Source organism: Vombatus ursinus, unplaced genomic scaffold (assembly GCF_900497805.2).
Source record: "Vombatus ursinus unplaced genomic scaffold, bare-nosed wombat genome assembly UNPS02012156.1, whole genome shotgun sequence".
Taxonomy (NCBI): Eukaryota; Metazoa; Chordata; class Mammalia; order Diprotodontia; family Vombatidae; genus Vombatus; species Vombatus ursinus.
Window position 1 is genome coordinate 3,251,814 of NW_020951934.1, and position 11,599 is coordinate 3,263,412.

Genomic DNA, 11,599 nt, shown 5'->3' on the forward strand with positions numbered 1-11,599 from the left:
AAAAAAAAAGTAGTAAATATGAAACCAGAGATTCTTGATCAAACAAAACTCAGCTGTGAGGAGAAAACAAGGGAATATGGCAGTGACTAGACCTACCACCACCTGCTCAAGGAAAGGGACTGGCGCATAGAACAGTTTAAAAAATGACCAAACTTTTCTCAAAAGTGTTATCTATATTTTCACAAACACCTTAGCAAAAAAAATTCTAAGGTTTAGGAAACATTATGCTCTGGATAATTCAGACCCTTTTCCAGAATGTTCCCCAAGCAAGAATCAACCAGTCTCCCCCCGTCCCCCTTACCTATCAGCTCTGAGCCTAGGCTTCTCTTTGACAATTCTTGGCCAGAGTTAAGAAGAGGATGGGGAAGATGAGCCCCAGTTTGGCAGGGATTCCATCTAACATGTTTCAAGTGAAGAATAAGAGTCCCTTATTCTCACAAATGCAGGAACTGACTCAAAGCCAAGTTCTGCTCCAAATGGCTGCACAATGGCCAGACAGTCATTCTCCAGGAAGATGAGAAGTGAGCAGTGCACCAAAACCATCCAAGCTGATCCCTGCTTCTTAAACCACTTCTAACCCTCACTTAACCCTGAGAAAGCCCCTGCCACCTATGTTCTAGATACATGATATATGACCCCCCACAGGGCCCACTAGAAGGAGAACCAATTGTTTTAGAATCCTTAAGAAAACAGAACACAGAAAGAAAAATAGTTACAAAAATAGATGTATATTTGTTAGAAAAAAAAAAGAAAAAGCTCAATCAAGAATGAACTCTGGGGCACTTGTATGACCCTCAGTGGTGCACGTGCCACTTAAAAAACAGTAGAAGCAGTTGTGTGAATGACTGAAGAATATGGACATTTCCCTGGGTCACGGTGCCCCCCAACAACCAGATGTCAAAGCCTAAGCTCTCTCCCAGGGTCACTGGTGGCAATCACAGCTGGTCTGTGTAAACTGTTAGCCCTGGCCATCTTATCTGTCCTTTGCCCACCATCAGAATCTACAGCCATTGCTTAGCTACAAGAGCTACATATCCTCAATGCTCCATTTATAGGCAAGTTCATCAACAGCTTTCTTGCCGGCAAGTCGGGCAAAACGCTTCTCCTCAAAGCCATTGGACCTGAAAGTAAAAGAGATACCACAGTAGTTATCAGTATGCAGGTACCTGTACAGGCCATTCTAGGGGGAAACCCACAGAAAGGAAAAGATAGATCCTGACTCCTTAAAGGACCTTATAATTTAAGGGGAAAATATAGAACAGACACATAAGCACACATTTAAAAAAATACATGATTCAATCATTGTACAGAAACCTATAAAGACATGTCATGTGGAAAAGCTGAAGTGACTAAAATGAAATAAGGCTGGTAAAAGAAATCTATAGGTGGGTGAGCTTGTAATGACTGCATCTCTCCATGCCAATCATAAGTATACTCAGTGCACCCTCTTTTCCTGTGTCTCATGTATAACCTACGGTAACAAAGGGACTTTGTAATGTCTAACTATGATGGGCATGAAGTTAACAGGAAACAGAATAAGTGACAGATAGAAAGAAGTATGAATAACCAGAGAAAAGTAAGTATAAGAGATCTAGGCACAAGTGAAAACCAGGAATAGTAGGGAATCTACTGGGAAAGTTAAGATAAGCTGGCCACTAATGGGGAGCTAATTTGGGGAGATTTCTGAGCTTTTGAGCTAAGGGAAAAGAACTAGCTCAGGTTATGAGGGAGCCTAAATAACTCAAGGTCTATGCCTCCAGAATCACCCAGAAAAGGTCTTTCTTCCTTAGTGTCTAGTGGAGCAAAGAGAGGTAACTGTCACTGTCCTAGGAGCAGGAAGAGCTAAGAAGCCAGGATAGCTAAAGGCAGGGAGAGAATAGACTCTGAGACCACACTGTATATCTGTCATTTGTCTATCTCTGTATATTTTATGCTCTAAAATTCCTCTTCCCATACCTGTAGTAAAGTCATTGCTTAACCTTTAAACTGGTGACTAAGCAAAATGTCACTCACCACCAAAAAATAATAAAGAGAATTAAAAGACCAGGGTGGCTATGACTAAAAAAAGAGGTTCTTCCCAAATCTTTGGCTAGTGGCAGGAAAAGTGGCCAGAAAGCATTACAGATGAGCATTAGATACAAAAGGCATGAGATAATGTAGTTCTCTTCATGTTTCACCACAGAACAAGAGTGTTTAGAAGAAGAAAGAAGGATGTATTCCAAGAGTAAGGGATGGGGGCAGCTAAGTGGCACAGTGGATAGAGCACAGGCCCTGATGTCAGGAGGACCTGAGTTCAAATCCAGCCTCAGACCAAACACTTGACACTTCCTAGCTGTGTGACCCTGGGCAAGTCACTTAACTCTAATTGCCCTAAAAAAAAAAAAAAAGAGTAGGGATGATAATTGTTAGAAGGAAGGAAGGTAAAGGAAAGAAAAGGGAAGGAAGGAAAATAGGAAGCAAGGGAAAGGAAAGAAAAAGGAAAGAAGGGAGGGGAGACAGAAAGAGAGAGAGAGGGAGAAATAGATTTTTTTAAGCACTATGTGCTAAGCACTTGAGATATAAATGTGTAGCTGGAACAGAGTATGAGACAGGGTGTACTAAAAGATAACAGATAAGGACAAGACCTGTGATTTCACAGATGTAGAAAACTTCCAGATGAGGAAATTCCCTCTACCAATGCAGACTGGCATCTTCTCTGCAACTTATAGTCTTGAGAGTTGTTTAGAACCCTGAATGGTTCATTTAAGTGACTCGCTCAGGGTCACACAACTAGTATGTAGCTGAAATGAACCAGCCTTGAACACAAGTCTTTCAGGCTTCAAGACTGGCTGTATCCATTATGCTACAGAGTCTCTCAAAAAAGATGAAGCCAGTTAAGCTAAGGTCAACTTGAGCTAAGTAGCAGGAAAAACACAGACAACCTAGGAGACAATGAATAATCAGCACACAGGTCTACCTGTCCACACCATCCCAGCGATACCCAGGCCAGATGTTGAATCTGTTGAGCGGAGGTGCAGGACCATTGTAACGAGGCTTTTCTAAAGAAAAAAAAGAGAGAGAGAGGACTTAGTCACAATTTCATTCCAACTGCCAGAACTGTTACCAACAGTGAAGAAAAACATCTCATTTATAAAATACTTTAAGGTTTAAGAAGCCTTTCCTCAGCTTTTTTGCTTAGATTTTCCTCAGCTCTGTGAGATAAGCAAGTAGTGCAAGTTTCATAATACTGAGGCTCAGCAAGGCTATGCCCAGGGTTACATGGCTACTGAGTTCTAGGGCTAGAATTCAAACTCAGGTCTGACTCCAAGCTCCCAGAGCCCCTTCCATGATACCATGCGGCCTTTCCTGCAAAGAAAACATTTCTGTGCAGAAATCTATGTCTAATGGAACCCATATAATGAGACCTCCTGAGCGAGAGACCAAACATATCAAAGGAGATAACTTGAAGTCATGCCACCTCTGTGTGTGCAAAACCATCATCGGTAATCAATCAATAGTTAGGTCTATAGCTGACCTTTAAGAATGAGGACATACCACTGACAGTCGTGGCTCCCACCACTCTGAAATGATTCTTATCACATGGTCTGCTCTCTGCTCTCTCCCTTCCACGCCTTAGGAAGCCTCACCTTTCTTGTCTTTGTTCTCCTTGGACTTATTCTTCTTAATGAAGTTGGCCATGGGGTCACCCTCTCTCTCCTGCTCTCTGAGCATCTGATCCAGGTCCTCATCATTGATGTAGCGGGCCAATGGCTTCTGCATTTCCTTTATTGCATCCTCCACATTCTGCTGCTGCTGCCGACTCTGGGCAAGGCTGAATAAAGAGAATAACCTTTGGAAGACTGTCTACAATTCCTGATTCTAAATGAGGATGGAAATACCCTACTCTACTTGCAGCATTTCCTCTAACAACCAATGAAATCCAAAATGCTATCTTGTTCCCAATATCCTTGAAGATAGGAGATGGAGCTACTACTACCACCTGTCAGCAGAGTAGTAAAACTGGCTCTACCAAATCTCTACAGTGTAACCCAAAGCTTAAATACCTTCAGTGTTTCTCTTACCCTTTTCCCCACTGAGCATACTGCTCATTTTTTTCTGACTCCTCCTCTTCTTTTCGCCGTTGCTCTAATCGTTCCAGCTTCAGGTCCCTCTTGCGGCCAGACTTATCTCGAAAAATGGTTTCAGCATTTTGGAATTCAGCTAAAAAAAGATGCAAAGAACAATTTCAGGGTCTTTTTTTTTCCTTTTTAATGTAAAGAAGTATCAAAATCAATCTTGCAGAATTGTGAAGAGAGGAAAAGTGTCCTAAGTTTAAAAGGGAAAAGTAACAGCTCAGGGCCCTGAAGCTAGAGAGTAAATAACTTTATAGCTGGACCACAGACTACCACCCAAGCTACAGATCTTTGTCAGCTACAGACCTAAGAAATTATATCACGGAAAAGAAGGAAAAGAATCACTTGGACCCAATGAATGGTTCAAATAATGTAATAAAAACCAGAGCTTAAATCCTACATCAGTTAACAGACCAAAAGATGACTAAGAAGCTTCATGAGCTTGGATTAGCCTACTGGTCTCCAAGTTTTTACCTTCCAAATGTTTGGTTTCTTGATCCTGCCTCCTGAGCTCCTGCTGCTCTCTCCTTACATCAGACACCAACCCAGTTTTGGCCCCAGAAAACATCTGCGTGGCCTGTGCAATTGAAAGGGGGTACCACAAATGAATGAGACAGCATACCTCCCCAACAGGTACATACCAGAGGGACTCAAACACTAACAGTTGTAGTTTAACTAGATTATCCACAACAACTAGGGAACAAATGCTCTGGGAAAGGAATGTGTTAGCTTTCATTTTATACCCTCAATATAGATCACAGGACAAGCAAAGTAAGAAAAGAGGATGAAAACAAAACCCAAAAGGAGAGCTTTTGTGAAGAAGTAATGATTTTTCCAGTTTTATGGGGAGAAAGAATCTTAAACTAAGATACTAGTTTACTAAAGGCAATACTAAACAGCAGTAGTTCTCATTTACCAAGTACTAAACTTATTATCTGGAGAAGGGACTTAAGTTCACTTTTATGAAGCTGGTCAGAAACCTGTACCATGAACTAAAAAAGTTTACACTGCTCTACAATACTCCACTTACAACAATAAACCCCAATATCCATGGTTCTGTGAACTGTAGACAATACAATCACAAATGATGTGGTCATTTAAAAACTTCTATCAGCCATTGTTTCAAGATGGTAAAGTGACCCAAAAATCAAATGTAAGGTAACTGCTAATACCTTTCAGTAGCATACTAAATTTGCACAATATTGACTGCTTCAAGAGTTAGCATGGAACACAGAGATAGATGAAATTTCAGTGATCTGATCAAAAGAAATGTTTTACTTCATTCATTCAAATAAGTGGTTTGAGTTTCTTGATCTATGTAGCCAGTTACTTAAAAAAAAAAAAAAAAGCTCCAAGCTGATCGTATTATATACTTAAAAAGAAAAGCAAGCTGTACATAATAGAGACCTGCAGTCTTATAGACAATCCTCTTTTTCATTCTAGTATGTATTTGTTAAGTGCAGGGAAAAAAAGCCCTAAAAATTAATCAAAACAAAGTACCGGGCCAGATCTGCTCTTAGAGGGCAATAAAATTCTCAAGAAAGAAATAGCATACACGTATCCCTGGGTCATGTTAAAATCTGCCAGATTTTATTCTTTTTAAACGAAGTTTAATAAATTCTTATTAGCACTTACCCAACTCTCCCCACCCCAAAATTACTTTCTATATACTTTGCATTTACTCATCAATCAACCAACAAGCATTTATTAAGCCCCTATTACGTGCTAGTTACTGTGCCAGGGTTATGTATGCAAAGAATGAAACCACTCCTACTTGCAATGAATTTACATTCTACTAGAAAGCGACAAATACTTATAAAAATAAACATAGCTTAAATATAAAGTCAATAAATACAACTATATAAAAGTAGGTAAAAGTCAGGTAGTCTGGGAAGAAGGGCACTAGCAGTTGGGGGAATCAAAAAAGATTTCACACAGAAGATGGTTCCTCAGCTGCGCAGAAGAGAGGGATACTCTGAGGCAGAGGCAAGGAAACAGTGCATTCCAGGCATGCGGGATAGACATTGCACGGAGCAGGGAGTGGGAATCTCATCAGTGAGCAACAGAGAGAAGAAGTTTGTCTGGAACACAGAGTGTGGAAGGAGTACTGTACAACAAGGTTGGAAAGATGGGCTGGGATCAAGTTGTGAAGGGCTTTAAAAGCTAAAAGGGAATTTTATATTTTATCTTAGAGGCAAAAGGAAGCCACTGGAGTGCTTAAGGAATCAAACATTTATTAAGCCCCTACCATGTGCTAGGCATTGTGCTAAGCACTTTCCTATTTCATTTGAACTTGACAACAACCCTGAGAGGCAGGTAATATTATCTCCATTTTGCAGTTGGGGAAACTAAGGCAGAGTTAAATGACTTGCCCAGAATCACAACAGTTAATAATATCTGAGATTACATTTGAATTCAGGTCTTCCTGACTCCAGAAGCCAGCCCTCTATCCACTGCCCCACCTAGCTGCTTCATAACTAAGGGAGTTGAATGGTCAGATCTTTAATTTAAGAAACATTACTTTGGCAACACTAGGATGGGCTAGAATGGGGAGAGACTTGAGGGAGGAAGGTCAGTTAGAAGGCTATTGCAATAATCTAGGTGAGAGGTGATAAAGACCAAAACTAAGGCAGTAGTTGTGTGAGTAAAGAGAAGAGGGTAGATACAATATATGTGAAGGTAGAAACAACAAGATGTAGCCACTGACTGGATATGTGAGGGAAGAAAAATGAGAAGCTGAGTTACTGATGAACCTTGGAGAACGGAAGGATGGTGGTGTCATTGGCAGAATGGGAAACTTTGGCAAAGGTAAGGGTGTAGAGGGAAAGTTAATGAATTTCACTTTAGACCTGTTTAATTTAAGATGTCTCCAGGATATCCTGTTTGAAATATCCAGTAGGTGCTTGGTTATGGGATTGAAACTCAAGGAAGAGATGGGGGCTGGGAGTCAGTTTCCTAGAGATGATAGTTAAATCCATGGGAGCTGATGAAGTTACCAAGGGAATGTAGAAGGAGAAGAGGGCCTAAGAAAGAACTTTGAGGAACACTCAAAGACAGGGGAAGTGATACAGATGACAAGATAGCAAAAAATACTCAAAAGGAATGGGCTGACAGATAGGGGACAAACTAGGAAAGAGTAGTGTCCTGAAAAACCAGAAAGAAGAGAATACACAGGAGGAAAAGGTGGTCAGCAGAATCAAATACAGCAGAGAGATCATGAAGAATGAGGACTGCGAAAAAAACTATCAGATATGGTCACTAAGAAATCATTGGTAATTTAAGAAAGAGCAGTTTCAGTTGAATGACTGGGTCAGAAGCCAGACTGCAAAGGGTTGAGAAGTGAGTGAGAGGAGAAGCGGGCAGTTGGGGATAGATAGCTTTTTCAAAGAGTTTGGTTGAGAAAGGAAAGAAAGACATAAGATAATAGCTTGAAGGGATGGCTAGGTCTAGGTTAAGGATAGAGGCAAATGGGCAAGTTTGAAGGCAGTAGGCAAAGAATCAGGTGATAAAGTTGAAGATTCAAGAGAGAAGGGAGATGACTGAGGGTGCAATCTGCTGGAGAAGATGGGGGAAGGAAATAAATGCATACATGCACTTGCTCTGGCCAGGAGAAGGGCTAGTTCTTTGTCAGAAACTGGACAAAAGTGGCAGATGATGTTAAGGAGTTTTGAGATGAAAAAATGGGAGAAGAGGGGACTCACATCAAATGGTCTCAATTTTTTCAGTAAAGTAAGAGGCAAGGTCCTCAATGGAGAAAAGAATGAGGTCTAGCAAGCTCAAGAAGGGAAGAGAAGGTTTGGAATAGTTTTTGTGGGAAATGAGCTAAAGAATCTGTTGGGGAGGAATATTAGGACTTCCTTACTACAGCAGGGTCTCAGTTGAAGTTAGATAACCGGAATTTAAAATGTACCCAGTCATTATGAATGTGAGACTTCCTCCAGGTTCATGAAATAGCTCACAAGGAGGAGCAGAGGAAGTGGAACTGGTAGTAACCCAGTGCTAAGGTCTGGCAACAGAAGAGCATCCATAGGACAAAGAGGGCAAGAGGGCAAAAGAGGGCAAGATTCAGGAGCACAGGACAGGTTAGATTTGAAATGACCAACTACCAGGTTGAGAATGGAGAGGCAGGAAAATGAAGTCAGAACAAAGGTAATGGTCTAAGACCGTAGCGAGGCGTGAAAGGAATGAAGGTCTCAATAAAGATGAATACTAGGCGTAGGAGGAGGGTTGTATGTGGAAAGATGAAATGAGAAGAGGTTATGGTCAGATAGGAGACTGCTATTGTTTCTAATTAGGGAAGTGGAAGACTTTTGGGTACTGCCTCAAGGGGAGTGATGAAATAAGTCATGGAACCTAACTAAGGAGGCTGAGGAAATAGGAGCATGTAGGAAGCCTGAGGGAGCATCTACATGGATTTTAGTGTGCTTGTTATTTCCCCTCAGTACCTTGAGAGCAGGGACAATTTCCACTTTTGTCTTTCTTTCCCCAGCACCTGGCAAGTAAGTGGGCACATATATGCTTGGCACATAGTAGGCATTTAATAAATGCTTGTTGAATGTCACTGAATTCTTTGGAATAAAACTCCTTTACTATAATCCTATTTTATTATAACTACACAGGTTCTGTCTGGCTCTTTAGCACACCAAGGCCCTGTCTAAGCTGGAGAGCCCCTGAGCTCCTGGAATTAACAGAAGCTAGGTTTTCCAAAGCTTCTTCATGTTAGGCACTAGTCTTCAGGCTCTGGAAACTAAATTCTATAAATCAGCAACTAACTACAGTACTTTGGTCAAGAGGGGGAAAAAAGTAGCTTTTTGGGCTTCCTAAAATTAGTATGACAGATCTAAGAGGTAATAAATGCAGAAGATACTTGGGAAAATTGGATATACACAAGACCTTTATGGACTGGGTTAAGATGAGCCTTGCCATTAGGCAAGGCTTACAAGAATGACCTTTAAAGATCCTTCATGTCTAAGAATTCTTCATTCATTCAGATAGCAAATAAACAAACATTTATTGAACACATCTACAATGTGAATATATAGTGCTGGGTGCTGAGGGAGGCATGGGGATAACTAAAAGGGCCTCGTCCTCAAGGAGTTAGCAATCTAGTCTTAGTTACTACACTTTCAAGGGCTTTCTCTATTGGCTACTTTTTTTAGTTGACATCTACGTGGCCTAGATGAGGCACTCTGCGTGGAGGGGGGTGACTAAACTCTTGGAACACCCACCTTTGCTCCAGTAGGCTGACTCCTTCGGGGTGGAGAGAGGTCTGAATCAGAAGCCCTGGTTTTCTGCTTCCTTCTTGGTGGGGAGAGGTCTGAATCAGAGTCTCGTTTCTGCTTGTTCCGTGGAGGAGACAGGTCTGAATCAGAAGCCTGCTGGTTTCTCTTCCCAGGACGAGAAGAATCTGTATCAGGCCTCTGGTGTTTCTTGGTTGTGGGGTTTGTCTGAAATTTCTTATGGCTGGGAGAAGAGTCTAGAAATTAAGGGAGAAACATTTTAAACACTTAAGAATAATTCAGAAATAAATTTTTCTTTGACTGGATTGTGCTTTCAGATCAGTTAAAACTCCTTCTCTAGGAACATTTGACTCAATGACATTCCATTTTCTGTAGAGGACCTGTAAATGATGCGAATGCCCAATCCACACAAAACATGAGGGAAAAAAAGAGATGAGTGTTTCCAAGACAACTGGAAGATTGGGAGTCATGATGTATGTTTCCAAATCTATGACAGCTGTGTTAGACAGCAAGGTCCCCTAGTCAGGTCAGAGTTTTTCCCATCAGTAGAATGGAGAAAACAACCCTAACCTATTTCCCAAGGGTAGTATGAATGTTATGGATTCCTAGAAAATGGCTTTGAGGTTCCCAGGACTAAGGAACCAAGAAAGTTCAAAGCACTTTAAGTCAGAGGTTGAAACCAGTGTCTAGGCATGGGGGAAAGAGGGAGCACTTTTACCGTACAGGATTAAATCTCACTCCTTTGCCACAGATGCCACTCTGAATAAGATGGAATGCACAATAAATTTCCCAGGGTATTGATTCTGGGAACTAATACTCTTTAGTTCAAATCTCACTACTAAAGATTATGAACTCTTAAGGCAATGAATAAAGTCCTTGTCCTCAAAGACATTAGTATTAATGTTACTCCCCCTCCAAGTGCTTTCTCCACTGGCTATATCTTTTTTTAAGTAGGTAGATAAGCAATCTAGAGGAGCCACACTTCAGGGAGAGAGGGGACAATGTGAATCCTGAAATACTCACCTTTCTAGGAGATTAACACCTTTCCTGAAGGTCTCCTGACCTCCAGTCTTACACCACCAACTGCCTACTGGACATCTCAAAGTGGGTATCCCATAGCCATCTCGAACTCAATGTATCCAAAATAGAACTCATTATTTTTACCACCCCCCAACACACATCACTTGCCAACGTCCAGGCCACTACCATTCTCCCAGTCACCCAAATGGGTAATATCAGTATCATCTTCTACGACTCACTCACACTAACCCCATATAATTCAATCTATTGTTAAGCCTTGTCATTTCTATTTCCACGTCATTGCATGCATATGTCCCCTTCTCCCCTCTGACACTAGCACTGCCCTAGTGTAGACCCTCGTGACCTCCCACTTAAACGACTGCAGCAGCCGTCTGGTTCAAGTCTCTCTCCATTCCAGTCAATCTTCCACTCAGTTCCCAGAGTCATCTTCCTAAAACACAGATCTGACCAGGTCACACACACCCCCATCTACTCAATAAACTACAGCAGTTCCCTATTACCTCCAGAATCAAATATAAAATACTCTATGTGGCTTTTAAAGCTTTTCACAATCCAACTCCTTTATCTTTCCAGTCTTCTTACACTTTACTCCCCTTGATGTGTTCTACTACCCAACAACTCAGGCCTTCTTGTGACTCTCCAACAGAACTGTCTATCTCCTGACTCTGTACTTCTCACTACGGTCTTCCCCCCCCCCCCGCCCCCGCCGTCTGGAATACTCTCTCCTCATTTCTACCTTCTGGCTTCCTTCAAGACTCAGCTTAAAAACCACCTGCTACAAAAGGTCCTTCCCAGCAGCCCCTCCCCACCCCCTACTAGCCCCTTCCCTTTGTCTCCTCATTAAAAAGTGAGCTTCTTGAGGGCAAGGCCTGTATTTTGGTTTCCCCACTGTTTAGCCCAAGGGGTAGCTTAATAAATGTTGTCGACTGACCAAATAAACAAAAAGCCCAGGAGAAAGTTTGGAACAGAAGGTACTCACCTCTGGAGTCATGCAGCTGTTTCCCTGGACCAGGAGAGGAAGATGATCGATTTTTATGGTGAGAAGATTCATTCCCATGTCTACTGCTCTTCTCCTTCAGACCAAGAGAGCACTTGGCAGGGGCTTTACTAGAAAGTGAATGACAAACCTCAGGAGCTAAATCTGGGAGGTTAGGATGGACCCTCCTGGGAGGTGAGGAGTCCGGGGAGTCATGACGGGCCCTCCTG

General features: G+C 41.8%; 1 protein-coding gene across 2 annotated transcripts in view; it reads right to left on the minus strand.

Moving 5' to 3' along the window:
• Positions 1 to 712: 712 nt before the first annotated feature.
• Positions 713 to 11,599, minus strand: part of BUD13 (BUD13 homolog) — a 17,137-nt gene continuing 6,250 nt past the window's right edge. Inside the window, exons 5-11 of one of the 2 annotated variants that reach the window (XM_027857501.1) lie at positions 11,373 to 11,596; positions 9,341 to 9,588; positions 4,587 to 4,689; positions 4,062 to 4,200; positions 3,627 to 3,811; positions 2,957 to 3,038; positions 713 to 1,121 (exon numbers count right to left, since the gene is read on the minus strand). In XM_027857501.1, coding sequence (XP_027713302.1) covers positions 1,028 to 1,121; positions 2,957 to 3,038; positions 3,627 to 3,811; positions 4,062 to 4,200; positions 4,587 to 4,689; positions 9,341 to 9,588; positions 11,373 to 11,596 — 1,075 coding nt within the window. In that variant the 3' untranslated portion in view covers positions 713 to 1,027. The remainder of the gene's footprint in view (positions 1,122 to 2,956; positions 3,039 to 3,626; positions 3,812 to 4,061; positions 4,201 to 4,586; positions 4,690 to 9,340; positions 9,589 to 11,372; positions 11,597 to 11,599) is intronic. The other variant, XM_027857502.1, reaches the window with a different exon arrangement.